The 15,262-nt window shown below is 48.6% G+C and overlaps 1 protein-coding gene across 2 annotated transcripts in view; it reads left to right on the top strand.

Moving 5' to 3' along the window:
• Nucleotides 1-7,151, top strand: part of LOC146195160 (cytochrome P450 3A31-like) — a 38,678-nt gene extending 31,527 nt beyond the window's left edge. For both annotated transcript variants that reach the window (XM_084596196.1, XM_084596197.1), the window contains exons 11-12: nt 5,850-6,012; nt 6,845-7,151. In XM_084596196.1, the coding sequence (XP_084452322.1) occupies nt 5,850-6,012; nt 6,845-6,931 (250 nt within the window). In that variant the 3' untranslated portion in view covers nt 6,932-7,151. The remainder of the gene's footprint in view (nt 1-5,849; nt 6,013-6,844) is intronic.
• The last annotated feature ends 8,111 nt before the right edge of the window (nt 7,152-15,262 follow it).

Here is a 15,262-nt window from a genome sequence, read left to right as displayed (position 1 = left end):
GTGGATGGAACTCACCGCGGAGTGCATAGCAAATTGCTTCCGCAAGGCGGGGTTTATGGGCCCAGGCACCGAGGACGCCTTAGATTCCCCACCGGAAGGCCGGTCGCACGAGTGCTTGTGGCAACGCGTCGTTGACACGCAGCTGGCCGGGCCTGACGTTGCCTGGGACGATTTCGTTTCTGCTGATGACGACGCCGACATTGCGGAGCCATGCACTAACGAAGCTATTGTGCGTGAAGTGCGAGCCCTTCCAGAGACCGACGAGGACGATGACGAGGATGCTGCTCTACCGCCAGTTGCTGTGAACGCTTCAACCGCGATCGATTACATCGCGTCGCTTAAGGAACTCGTGTGCAGCAGAGGCCTTGGCGATGAACATATTACCGCGCTGGAAAAATTAGAAACGACAGTGATGAGATCAGCTTTGAAGAAGCAGACATGCATCTCGGACTTTTTCAAAAATAAAGTTGACTTTTGTCTCGCTTGCTCTTTTTGCCCGTATTATAGGTGGTCCACTTACCACAAACTTTGGATACAACGAATAAATGCCGCGTGACGATCAAATTCGTTATAAGTTGTCTGGACTGTATTCTGTTTCGCCTGTACCCTAATAAGCCCCCTACTCCTATCAGAAATTCAGAGATCCCTTAATTTCATCTATCGGAGAATTACTTTAGCATAAACACACGTGATCCGCACAACATTTCCACAATCCCTGAGGTTAGTTTCGCGTTAGGAGGCAGAACTGCCCGCGCGAGAGTTAATTTTTCGCCTCCACGATAAGAGAACGTCCATCGCCAGTGCGGCGCCGGCACTGGTCTAGTGGACGAAGATTAGAGCTAGGCGCGGAAGTCTTCGAGGCAAGGAGTGAGGGTGCACACCGGCGCGCAAACAGTGCCTGGCCTCTTGCTTTCTCATTATGTTCCAGCAGACGTGGCGCGCTGGTAATAACGAGGTCCCTGTCGAGCAAGCGGAATCTCAAGAGCGCGTAATATCAAGCATCGCCATAATCGTTACCACCCGGACGCCCGGGGATCTTATTCACCCGCACCTTGGCATGCTATGGGTGAAAAAGCTTGATGTTGTGCCGTCACAAGTGCTGCCTGAAGAGCCTGCTGTGTTTTTTTTTTTTGGTCATACTTAACTTCATTTTTGAGGTTTTGTATTAGTACGGCACGTTATGAAAAACGTTTTCGCGGTAGAGAATAAAAAAATGACAATTAATGCGCTGCCAGATATAGGTTTGAATGTTTTCACAAGCAAATGACCGCAGTAACGACTGTTTCTATAAGGACTGAATCGTGTCCTGGGCCAAATTGGAGCGGGACACATCAAGATCATGCCTTTGATAGCTCCAAACCACATTTCAGCCATGGACAAAGTGTACTTTCGGGTAGCCAGGGCCAGATCTGGGTTTGCCCCCCCCCCCCCCCCCCCCATGTTGAAACGCCAAAGCATTACTCAATTTTCACACGATTGTGTCTCCATCTCGTCAGGCATGTGTCGGGGTAATGGCAACAAACAATTCCTTTGTAAACTCTTTATAACTATCTTATTATCTCCTTACCACTTTCTGTCACAATCGAAACATCCGTCCTATAACTTTCTTACCAAAAGGTACTGTCTTTACATCACTCACAAAAGCACTACAAGGTTAATTTGAGTTATAATTGCTTCCCACGAGAAATTCTTTGGTTCTTATCCGCTTCAGCCGAGCTTTTCTGAGACTTTTGTTACTTCTCTGACGCACGAGAACCACATTCACATCGCTCAAATTGCACAGTGTGGCCAGCCCATAAAAATAAAGATTCAGTTCGAAAACGTCGACCACTTTACGTGGTAGCACAGCCAAGGTGTCGGTCCCCTCTCTTCCCAAGCAGGGTAGAAGAGTCGTGGTTTGTACATATGATACTTCTACAATACACTAAACGCGCTGCACTCGTTTTTCAAGACAGTGCTTATATAGGTCACATTTTCAACTTAATAGAGTAGCAGTCAAAATAATCAATTTCATCCTAACAAATTTTTCAGGCACATACGGTTGCAACCACCTTTCATAAATGAGGCCAGCTAGTAGCAGAAAAAAGCACTAGCGCAGGCAGCAACCCTAATAGAAGGCCGGCTGCAGACAGAGCTTTTGGCTAGTGCCACGTACTCTACAACCCTCTAACTTTTTTCGGCACTCAAAACAAAAAGTTGTCGCATAGTATATACTCAAACACTGAGATGCGAAAATAATCTTTCCGGCAAGGTGTACCGAATTACGCGGTAATTTACCAAGGAATAGTATCAAAGGAAGCTTCTGTGCTAAGCTGGATGTCATAAAGGAAAAACGAGGCAAAGACCTCACTGAAGCTTCAGACATAAAGAAGAGGTGGCAGGAATACACAGAAGAACTGTACAAGAAGGACCCGAATGTGCAAACCCTACATAAGACGGTTGTGATTACTGATCTCGAGCCGGGCATTCTGAAGAGTGAAGTTGAATGGGCCTTAGCCAGCCTTGCTAAGAACAAAGCTAGCGGAATTGATGGCATTCCAGCTGAGTTGATTCAAAACCTCAACCATGACGCCGTTACATTCTGTATACATTATGTCAGAAGATTTGGACAACCCTGCAGTAGCCACAGGATTGGAGGAGGTCAGTTTACATCCCCATTCCAAAGAAAGGCAGTGCCAAAGATTGTTCCAACTACAGCACGATCGCGCTTATTTCGCATGCTAGCAAGGTGATGTTGAAAATCCTCCAAGGTAGGCTGCAGAAGTATGTGGATCGGGAGCTCCGGACGTGCAAGAGGATCATGGAAAAAGCGAGAGAGTTACAAAAACCCATCTACTTCTGCTTTATTGATTATGCGAAAGCGTTTGACTGCGTAGATCACAGCAGATTGTGACAAGCTCTCCAAGAGATGGGAGTTCCATTTCACCTCATCCGTCTCCTCAGGAACCTGTATGAAGGGCAAGAGGCCACAGTCAGAACTGGGCATGGTCTTACTGATTGGTTTCCGATCGAGAAAGGAGTGAGGCAAGGCTGCATACTGTCGCCCTGCCGATTTAGCCTATATGCAGTGTGCATCATGAGGAAGGCCGGTCTGGATGAGTCTTCAGATGGAGTGAAGATTGCTGGAAAACGTATCTTGATATGCGGATGATACAACTTTAATGGCAGAAAGTGAAGTGGAACTCAAGAGACTTCTGATGCGCGTACAAGAAGAGAGTGAGACGTTTGGGCTTAAACTGAACATTAAAAAGACAAAGATCATGGCGTCTTGCCCTATCAAGTCCTGGAGCATCAATGGACAAGAAGTGGAAGCTGTGACAGATTTTCTGTTCTTGGGCTCCAAGATTACCCCAGAAGGAGACTGCAGCCATGAAATTAGGAGACGCCTGCTTTTGGGAAAGAGAGCAATGGTTAGCCTTGACCGCCTAGTAAAGAGCAGAGGCATTAGTCTGCCAAACAAGATCCGTATAACTCGTGCTATGGTCTTTTTAGTTGTGATGTATGGATGCGAGAGTTGGATTGTGAAAAAGGCTGACCGCCGAAGAATTGACGCGTTTGAATTGTGGTGCTGGCGAAGACTCTTGAGAGTTCCTTGGACTGCCAGAAGGACAAATCAGTCGATATTGTCGACCATAAACCCTGTCTGCTCATTGCAGGGTCAAATTCTAAAGTTAAAGCTCAGCTACTTTGGTCATCTGATGAGGATAGAGGAGTCGCTGGAGAAAGATTTGATGTTGGGAAAGGTTGAGGGTCGCCTGAGAAGGGGTAGGCAGCGAACGCGGTGGATAGATGGCATCCTCAAGGCACTGCAGACGAAGTTATGTGATGTTCGGAAGATAGTGAGAGACCGCAAAGCGTGGCGTGACATGGTCCATAGGGTCACGAAGAGTCGGACACGACTGAACGACTGAACTGAGTACTTTGAAGGAATGTTTTTTGAATAATTACCCTTTTTGCCGCCATTTTAAGAGTCCCAATTTTTTTTTTCTTTTCAATTGGCCAGCCTCGCCATTGATAACAGATCCAAAAAGGCAATATGTGCAGCCTGTGAACGGGCCATCGCAGGTAGTCAAATAGAAATAAGACAGCTGTAAAATTATAATCGGAATAAAGGCACGGATTTCATGGACTATTCTAATATTCAAAAAGCAGTAGAGAGGCAGCCGAACCACGCTCAGCTTCACTACATCCTCAAAGCATACTCCCGTATATGGTCAAAAACGTTTTTTCACGTACCAACGACCGCCGCCCGGTACACTGTAAATACGAATAAACCCGCAAGAAAGTACAAAGGGGGTGACATGTCTAGCGCATTTAATTTTAGACCACGGCATTCTCTCTACGCTCTGAAGTGGATTTTAACCACTAAACGTACGGAATGATATACTGTTGGCAACAGACATATATTCCCTCCTCAAATCATGTTTATTTCATGCAGTCAGCAACAGCAAGAAACATTTAACGGCTGCAAAAGGCGTTTTGAGGTTCGCCATTCGAATAAGTTAAAAGATCAGATTAAATGTTTATAATTGCTGGATCTCCACATGTTTTCAATTGAGAATCAGCTTCTCTTACTATTCTTTAATTCTAGTAATGCAATTCTATCCCAAAGTTTGGTAAGAAAGCCATGGCTTTACAAAAGAGTGCGCTAGAGCACATGCTTCCTTGTTTTTACTTTCTTATGGATTTATTCGTGTTTTGAATGGAGGATTGGAAGTCCATTTGTTACTATCGCGAAAGTGTTCACAGTACTTCTGCATCAGTGTAAACCACAAGACCAATTCAAATGTTTGTAAAGCGAAAGCTTTACTGGCCTAGCTGGAGCCAAGGTTATCGGCGTGCCAGATTTGACCTCAGGCGCGGCGCGTAGAGCTGGTGCCGCGCTCCTTCGCACTTGCAGCGCCCAGAGCCGGCGGAGCTCGCTTCTGCTGCTGTTCCGCTTCTCCTACTTCGCCCACCTGCTGCTTCTTCTTGTTCTTCCTACACCCTGAAAGCTTTATTCGTTACGGTGCATATCTTCACAGATATACGACGTTGCGTGATACAATGCCACACAGCCCTCCAGTCCACTGCCTACTATTTCCTTCCAGCGCCACCATTAGCTACCTGGCTCGCCGCCTGTGACTTCTTCTTTCAAAATGGCCTCGACACATTCGTGTCGTCATGATCCGGCTGTGGTGTCCTTGGGGTTCGCAAGGAGGCACGGAGGCACGGAGGAGTTAAGCCACAGCAAACCCTGTCTGGCCATGCTTATATTCGAGCTTTCATTCAGTACACTACAGGTTATATACGAGCTTACCTGGCTTGGGAACACAACATAATCAAAGCTTTTGCTTGTATAACCGGTATTAGCCGAAATAAGTCGCAGCCATTTTTTCTTCGAAAAGTCTAGCAATTTCAAGCCGTCACAATTCTGCACTAAGGAGCACTTCACTGGCTGCTATAGGTTTTGGCTGGAAACTTATTTTGCCTGCTGGCCCACACAGTGCTTCTTGAAATGTTTGCTATTTTCGGGAACTTCTTTTGATACTTCTGTGGAAAGGAGAGAGAATTCGCTTTCAGACCTGGTGTCTCTTGGAAAGTAACAACACTTTCCACGCGTGAAATTCAGGAGCTCCCAACATTAAAAGTATTGATACGATCTCTGATACACTCTCCTTTTATGAGTACCAGCAGGGCGAGGGGTCGAAGCGCAAAGTTTATTTTCAACCGTTCTGCTTAGACAGACGTCTTATCAATTTCAAACTGTCCTAAACTGAAAATATTTGAAAACTACTTATTTTGGAAACAAAAATAAGAACATATCATCTAGCTGGAGATTCGCACATTCCTCCCTCATTTTGACGCAGGTTCAGCAGTAAAAACAAGCGCAAGATAACAGCGATGGCCTACTTGCCGTACGGAGCTGGCCCCAGAAACTGCATCGCTCTGCGCTACGCGGAACTCATGCTCAGGGTGTCCTTGGCAACGCTCGTATCTAGGCTGAAGCTATCGCCTAGCGAAGAACCGAAGGTGATGCTTGGCAGAATTTCCACCTGCCGCTTTAAGAAAAGTTGTCTCTGTATCCGTACTGCAAACTTTTCACGAACAAATGGAAAGGTCAATTGTAGGTTAGGCTGTTTCCTCGCAACCAGAAACTATGCAAGCATCATACAGGGGCACATATAGTCTATTACAGCTCTATTAGATTGCCGTTTTCAGGAAGTTTCCTTTACCGTGATGTACAATTTGCCACACTAACGCTATGTTAAGCTGTTAACCCATACAAACAAATGATCTCAGTAGTTCTTGCGTGCACGCTAGTTGGATAGATGTTTCTGCAGACCTCTGGCGCTGCACAGAACACTCTCTCTCCGTGGTGGCGACATTAAACAATCCAATCCAGTTGGGATTTCTGTATTCAGCGGCCTGTAAAGCCACACCTCTTCTGTCACTCTCATTTTGCACGGACGCCCCTGAGCATCAGGGCGCCAGAAATAGAATCTCTTAACATGGCACCAAGTTTTGTTGAGTTAGTGATTAAAAGTGAACTTCAACAGTTACAGTTACATGTAATCGTACAGACGCTGAATGTCTTGTGAATATAAGGAAATGGTGTCTCTAAGGAAGAAGCAAGTAGCAAAACATTACGCCGTTACTCTTCAGTGCACTAACGAAGTAAGCAGGATAATAAATACCCGGCTCGAGTTTATTCATTTTCAATAAAAATAACAAATTATGTGGTCGGAAAACGTCGTGTTCCTGTCTTTCTTTACTTTTGTGCTTAAGCTTGTGTTTCCTTCTCTGTTTAGCAGAAATAAGTGGCTAACAAAACTAATATTACTTGCTCACTCATTTTATGCAGACTCAAGGCAGCTTCCGGTCAAGCTTCATCGTTCTGGTTCCTGACAAGGGCATATGGCTGCGCATAGAGAAGATTCCCTCCGCTTGATGCCCCTGTCTTAGGCGGCTACTGAAACATCAACCATTTCTGCTCTGTGGAATGCGCTTGATCGACAGACATGAGATGAGCGAATCATCCTGAATGAAGACTCCTCCCTCTTCTTCTATGATTCTTCGTGATTTATGCAGTGTTTCGGTTTCACAGTTTCGTTAGCTGAAAACATACCCAGCTTTCCTGGGTGTTACTGGTTGACCGCGATGAGCTCTATCTGTACTTTTGTTCCAGTGAATTGCACCGCGCGACTTAATGTAATTGTAAAACTAAATGTTTCAGGCGGATACAAAAACGTGCGAAATATATTGAACAATCGATGTTCGTGGCATGACATCGAATGGTCAGCGCAGCCCCACTCTTGGTGCTGTCTACGCAAACTATAAACAGCTGCTTGAGCTTCCGCTCCCGCTACAGCTATGCTTACAACATTCACACATACGAAGACTGGACAACCCGCAGTGCCGACCTCAATTAGTGTAGCGCCCTCACCTAACCACTGACTGAAGTCATCCTTGTGAGTAAACATACCTATATAAAAGAATGAATAAATTTTATGGCCTCCTGCCGCCAGGGAAACTTCACTTACCGAGTTCTTTACTAAATTTGCTACGTTTTACATCTCTTATATGAAGGAAAGAAGCCAACAGTCGGCGAGGCCAAGGAAAGCGTTGGGGATGGTACTTTATGTCTTTTTTTTTTATGTTTACTTGAATAATCACAGAAATTAGTAATGTAATCTGTTTAGGGGAAAGATAATTAAACACAAAGTAGAAGAAAAAACAACGTGCCGATGGTGGGAACCGAACCCACGACCTCCGAATAACGCGTCCGGTGCTCTTCCAACTGAGCTACATCGGCCGCTGTCCCCCCTGCTACTTTCTTGGGTATTTATGTTGTCTGTATACGAACCTTGAGAGTGTTCACCAGCGCCACCCACAGCCATAGCGGCGGACGTGGAACGTCTTTTATACCGCCAGCGTCACGTAGAACGTGATCAAGAGCGAGGGCGAAAGCTGTGCTAGAACCCTCTTACGCTACCTATGGCTTCAAGACTGCCAGAACCGAGACCCCCGTAAGCTACAAGCAGATCAATTAAGGGGAAATGAGGGGGCTCGTTATAATACATGAAGGAAAGAAGCCAACAGTCGGCGAGGCCAAGGAAAGCGTTGGGGATGGTACTTTGTCTTTTTTTTTTAATGTTTACTTGAATAATCATAGAAATTAGTAATGTAATCTGTTTAGGGGAAAGATAATTAAACACAAAGTAGAAGAAAAAACAACGCGCCGATGGTGGGAACCGAACCCACGACCTCCGAATAACGCGTCCGGTGCTCTTCCAACTGAGCTACATCGGCCGCTGTCCCCCCTGCTACTTTCTTGGGTATTTATGTTGTCTGTATACGAACCTTGAGAGTGTTCACCAGCGCCACCCTCAGCCATAGCGGCGGACGTGGAACGTCCTTTATACCGCCAGCGTCACGTTGAACGTGATCAAGAGCGAGGGCGAAAGCTGTGCTAGAACCCTCTTACGCTACCTATGGCTTCACGACTGCCAGAACCGAGACCCCCGCAAGCTACAAGCAGATCAATTAAGGGGAAATGAGGGAGGAGGAGGAGGAGGAGGAAAAACATTTATTATGTAAACTTCCTTTTCTTCCTGAGTGGAGCCCTCAGTCCAGGGCTCCATGTGCCGCCTCAATCCTGCAGGCCCGCCAGAACAGCTGTCGCTGGTCTTGCGGTTTGGTGCTGATGAAGCGGTCTCAGAAGAAATAAATACACGTCAGTCCATAAGCCCATGGGCCACGGCAATCCTCTCGGCCCGCTCGATTAGCCAGCGTTGTTCGGCCAGCTCCGTGCGGGACAAGGCATCTTCCCAAGATGAGAGGGTGGGGTGAGGTACAGGTGCAATGCCGCCGGGTGGCTTTGGGCAGGCCCAAACAGAATGGTATAGTGTAGGTCGGTGTTGTTGGCAGGTGGGGCATTTATCTGGGTAGCGGGTGGGGAAGAACAAATGTTTGTGGTACAAATTTGTATACGTGTGAGTCTGCAATTGTCGCCATGCCACAGCTTCGGCCTTGGTGAGTGTTGGGTGCGGCGGTGGTAGAGTTCTTCTTTGTGTGCGGTAATATAGTGTAATGTGGGTGTAAGACTGTGGAACTGTGCTGGCGTCCTCTGTGTCTACTTCCTCATCCGCTTCCGTCGACAGCGCCCGGAAGGTTGCTGCTCGGGCGAGCGCGTGCGCACTCTCGTTGCCAGGAAGGGAGGAGTGACCAGGAGTCCAAACAATTTTAACATTGGGAAAGGTATGATAGTTTATAGTTGAGAGCACGCGTGAAGCCTCGAAAGATAATGTATTCTTCGCGAAGGCGCGACACGCAGCTTGTGAATCTGTGATTATTGTGTATGTCGAACTGGTGGGATGTTTGTAACCTGTGTCCATGTGGTGTATGAAGATGAGTGCTACCGCTATGGCAGTCTCCTCAGCCGTCGTGCTCGAATTCCTGCCACGAACGGAGCCCGTAATCTTAATTGAGCCGTTGGCGTCCGTAACAGCTAGCGCCATAGCGTCAGTGCCCGATGGATATCTCGCCGCGTCGACATATAAAACAGTTTGGACACCTCTGTACTGGCGCAGGAGTGCCTTGACTCTAGCGGTCCTACGACCAGTGTGGAGTGCGGGGTCCATATTCTTCGGAACTGGCGCGACCCTGATCTTAGCTGCCAGTTTGGGCGAGATGGCATGGTACCTCTGTTGCAGCGGTGTTGTCGGCTCCGGGTAGCCTAGTCTACGGAGAACAGTCCGGCCCACTCTAGTGTCTCGAAGGCGCGTGAGTTGGCCATTCCTTTGGGCTTCTATCAGCTCTTCTGCGGTATTGTGGCGGCCAAGCTGAAGCAGGCGATGCGTCGAGGTGTACGGGGGAAGTCCGAGGGCTGTCTTTACTGCCGATCGTAGAAAGATGTTCAGATGATTTAGTTCAGTTCGATTGAACTTGTGATAAGCGGCGTGAAACGTCATACGGCTGATTAATAGCGCCTGCACGATTCGCATGGTATCTCTTTCCTTGAGCCCCCCACGTTTATTGGAAATACGGCGGATCAAGTGCGCCACCTGCGCGAATTGCTTCTTGAGCAGCTGTATAGTGTAGGTCGCTCTGCCGTTGCTCTGCAGATACAGGCCCAGTACCCTTAGTCGATCCACTCTAGGGATGGGAATTCCTTCGAGATGCAAGCCGATTTCCCGGTTGACTACTTGGGTCCTCGCTCGTGCACGAATGACAAGCAGTTCTGATTTCTCAGCCGCGCATGTAAGCCCGCGCTCAGATGCGTAATGCTGTATCATCTCAATTGCTTCTTGAAGGCTGTCTTGGATGTGGCCGTCAGAGCCTTTGGTGATCCACAACGTGATGTCGTCAGCATAGAGCGAATGATGCAGATCAGGAATTCTTGACAGCAGCGGAGGAAGTCCTGCCATCGCCACGTTGAACAATGTGGGCGACAACACCGAACCCTGTGGGGTGCCTCGACCAGTGAGACGTATCGGTTCAGAGCATACGTCTCCGATACCCAGGGTAGCAGTTCTATCCATGAGGGTGCTCGTTATAATACATGAAGGAAAGAAGCCAACAGTCGGCGAGGCCAAGAAAAGCGTTGGGGATGGTACTTTGTCTTTTTTTTAATGTTTACTTGAATAATCACAGAAATTAGTAATGTAATCTGTTTAGGGGAGAGATAATTAAACACAAAATATATATATATATATATATATATATATATATATATATATATATATATATATATTATGCGTGGTAATCTTCGTCTTCATAGCCACTGCCATGCATCGCGTGCTGGCACGCTCGAGGACGAAGAATTTGGTCGTTGTCTGGGTGAATCGCTACGCCTTACGCCTCGCTGCGAGTTCATCCCGAGCAGCTGGATTCATCTGTGTCAACTGAATAAACACACCCCTACAATTGGTGCAGGTGCTTCTGGGTACGTTCCCGTCCACACTGCAACTAAGAAGCCGCACATTACCCTCTGCTTCCAGCATTCCGGACGACATTGCCTCGACATCGTCGCCAATACCAACCACCGTGCTGTGTTCTGGAGCTCTACGGCAGCGTGATCCGTGCCTCTTCAGTAGCACAGCCAAGACGTCGACGACTGGTTGTCGGCATAAGAGCGCGTCAGTAGTTACAACAGATGGGACGACGCTACCAAGCTAAGTAGCGCAATCTTCTGACTGACGTGGCGAACCTCTGGTTTCGCAACCATGAGGCAGACCTGTCATCTTGGTCTGAATTTAAAAAGATTTTTGCGGAAGTGTTCGGCCGCCCTGCAGTTTGCAAGCTCCGGGCAGAACAACGCTTGTGTGAGCGCACTCAGCATGCCGAAGAGTCGTTCACCAGTTCTATAGAAGACATCGTGGACCTGTGCAAGCTTGTCGATCCGCTGATGTCCTATGCGGAGAAGATCGAAAACAACCTGAAAGGCATCTCTGACGACGCGTTCCAGATGCTCTGGGTGAAAAATTCTACCACGGTCAGTGACGTTATCAAATTTTGCCAGAGCTACGACGTGCTTCGTAAGAAGCGCGCTTCTACCCGGCGGTCCGGTGTTACAGATGACGCCATCTCTACACTGGCGCTTGGCGGTTCTACCCCATCAGAGGACAGCCCTTTGCTTCAACAAATCAAAGTTTTCGTTCGAGAAGAGGTCGCCCGCCAGCTATCACTGGTCCCTCAGTTACAGGATACTGGCCGCCTTGCTCCTGACATAGCTCCGTCTTTGGCCACTACCATACGGCGTGCCGTGCAAGATCACATCGCTGATGTCCTTCCGCCCAGCTCCATGCTCCCGCCCAGCCCTGTGCTTCCGCCCAGCCCCGTGCCAGCGCAAGTAACAAAACCACTGATTTACGCCCAATTTGCGGTCAGGCCGCTAATGCCATCAGCATCTTTTTCCTACCAGGCCGCTCCTTCCAACCTTCCTTAGCCTTTGCCTGGGTCTGCATTCCATGTCCCTATTCCAAGGGTACGCCAACGCCCTACGAACCCTTGGCGTACCGCGGACAACCGGCCAATCTGCTACTCTTGCGGGCTGCCGGGCCATGTCGCACGCTTTTGCTGCCAACGCCTTCCACCTTCTCGACCTGACCTCTGGAACTACTCCTACGATACAGACCAGCCCTCGCCGAGAACTCCGCCCTGTTCCGACTTTGTATTTCGTGACAATCAAATGTATACAACTCGCCGATCATCGTCCCTCGTCGCCGTTCCCCGCCCCCTCTTCCCCGACGTTCTACCGGCGCTGTTGAGGGAAACTAAGAGTCGCAGTTCCCGGGGCAAGAACTGCGCTTGGTTAAAATTTTTCAAGTCCTCCGTGTTCCCCCGCTAACGTAATACAAGTGTTTGTTGACGGCGTCGTAGTTCTCGCTCTTGTCGACACGGGTGCTGCCGTATCCGTCATCAGTGAAGCTCTTTGCCGTCGTCTTAGTAAGGTGATCGCCACGCTTTCCGATTTTTCGCTTCGCACCGCCTCATCACAGCGCATTCATCCCTCAGCGGCGTGCACGGCCCGTGTTCTCATCAAAGACGTCTTATACACCATCGAGTTTATTGTACTGTCTCACTGCTCACACGACACCATCCTGGGATGCGATTTCCTTTCCACTCATCGGGCCATTATTGGCTGCGCCCGCGCGGAAGTTTGCTTTTTAGCTCTTTGTGATACCGTCTTGTGTGACGTCCCTACCCTGTCTGCAAAACTCCTTGTAGCCAATGACACAGACATTCATCCCTTTTCTCCTGCGCTCGTTCCACACTCCTGTGAAAGCGCTACTGCTTCAACTGTCTTCTTCGCACCTTTCGACGCCGCTTCACGCCATCCCTGCCTCCTGCTTTCATTTGCTGTTCTCAAGTTCGAAGATGGCCTTAGTGCAATGCACGTCTCAAATCCATTTTCGTACCCGTCCGTCCTGCTACGCCGCGAGTGTCTCGGTCGTATTGAAGAATTTGATCCCGCGCTCGTAAATACTCTTCCTGCCACGCCTACTTCATTAAACGTTAATGTTCTCAGCTCTTGCGATAGAGCGACCGCTTCGACACCACCCGATGTTCTTCAACACGCTATTGACGCAGATCTTCCACCCGCACAACGCGATCAACTCGCTGCTCTTCTACAGAACTTCACATCTGCATTCGACCTTCCTCACACTGCTCTGGGTCGCACGTCTGTCGTTACGCACACACTCGACACTGGTACAAACGCACCTTTACGACAGCGTCCTTATCGCGTGTTGGCCTCTGAGCGCCGAGTCATTGCTGACAACGTGGACGACTTGCTTCGTCGGGGCGTCATACAGCCATCTAACAGTCCATGGGCTTCTCTGGTTGTTTTGGTCACCAAGAAAGACGGTTCCACCTGGTTTTGCGTCGATTACCGTAGGCTTAACAAAATCACGCGCAAAGATGTCTATCCTCTGCTGCGAATCGACGACGCCTTGGACTGTTTACAGGGAGCCGAGTATTTCTCCTCTTTGGATTTGCGCTCTGGCTACTGGCAGGTACCGATAGCTGATGATGACCGCTCGAAAACTGCCTTTTTAACACCGGACGGCTTATAGAGTTCAACGTTATGCCCTTTGGCCTCTGCAATTCCCCAGCTACTTTCGAGCGCCTGATGGACACTGTTCTTTGTGGACTCAAGTGGGAGACCTGTCTTTGTTACCTGGATGACATCAGAGTTTTTTCTACCGACTTGTCTTCTCACCTTCTTTGTCTAAAGCATGTCCTCACGTCTCGCCGATGCTGGGCTTCAATAGAATTTGAAGAAGTGCCACTTTGCCGCTCGAAAACTCACAATTTTAGGCCACCTAGTCTCTAAGGACGGCATTCTTCCCGACCCCACCAAACTTCGCGCAGTTGCAGAGTTTCCGAAGCCAACCTCCCTGAAGCAACTCCGGAGCTTTATCGGCCCCTGCTCCTACTTTCGACGTTTTCTCTTGAATTTCGCCTCTATCATCGCTCCTCTGACCCAGCTCCTTGCCCGCAGCTCCGACCTTTTTGCCTGGACTTCAGCCGGCGATAAAGCCTTCGACACTTTACGCCGCCTTTTGGTTTCGCCTCCCATTCTATGCCACTTTGATCCGACTGCGCCTACGGAGATCCACACTGATGCCAGCGGTATTGGGCTTGGTGCCGTCCTTACCCAATGTAAGTCTGGTTACAGCGAGTATCTTGTGGCATACGCCAGCCAAATATTGACGAAAGCAGAATCTAATTATTCAGTCACAGAAAGGGAATGTTTGGCCACTATTTGGGCCATCGGAAAATTTCGTCCCTATGTGTATGGCCGACCGTTTTACGTTATGACCGATCACCCCGCTTTGTGTTGGCTTGCCTCTCTGAAAGACCCATCCGGTCGCCTTGCTCGCTGGGCTCTCCGTCTCCAGGAGTTTGACATTCATGCCATTTATCGATCAGGCCTGAAGCATACGGACGCGGATGCTCTTTCCCGCTCGCCATTGCCTAGAGATACTTCGTCTGACCACGTCTGTGTCTACGATTTGTCGACTCTTGCCACTATCGAAATGGCTACCGAGCAGCGGAATGACCCCTGGATCAATGCACTTTGGATTTTGTCTCAAGTCCTACTCCCGGTCATTCATCCAAAGCGCTCGTCCGCCAACCCCACCACTTCTCCATTCGTGATGGTCTTCTCTATCGCCGCAATTATTTGCTTGATGGACGGATGTGGCTTCTAGTCATCCCGCGTCATCTCCGTGCCGACATTTGTGCTGCGTACCATGGTGACCCTCAATGTGCTCACGGTGGCATATTGAAAACCTGCACGCGCCTACGTCTGCGATTTTACTGGCGTGCAATGTACCGCTTTGTAAGACATTTCTTGTGCGCTTGCGAATCTTGTCAACGCCGAAAAACTCCTCACAAGTCCCCTGTTGCATTGCAGCCGTTAGCCTGCCCTGCTCGTCCGTTTGACCGCGTTGGCATAGATCTCTATGGCCCTCTTCCTACTACTCCTGCTGGAAACCGATGGGTTATCGTGGCAAGTAGACCATCTTACACGCTGCACTGAAACATCACCGTTACCCTCTGCCTCCGCAAAAGACGTTGCTTTGTTCCTTCTCAACAATTTGATCCTTCGCCACGGGACTCCGAAGGAACAGCTCAGCGACCGCGGACGCGTTTTCTTGTCCGACGCTCTTGAGGCCCTACTGAACGAATGCCGCATATATATATATATATATATGCGGCATTCGAATATATATATATATATATATATATATATATATATAACGAATATATA

Source organism: Amblyomma maculatum, chromosome 3 (genome assembly GCF_055883805.1).
Source record: "Amblyomma maculatum isolate TAMU_Amacu chromosome 3, ASM5588380v1, whole genome shotgun sequence".
NCBI classification, from domain to species: domain Eukaryota; kingdom Metazoa; phylum Arthropoda; class Arachnida; order Ixodida; family Ixodidae; genus Amblyomma; species Amblyomma maculatum.
This window is presented reverse-complemented; position numbering and strand designations above follow the sequence as displayed.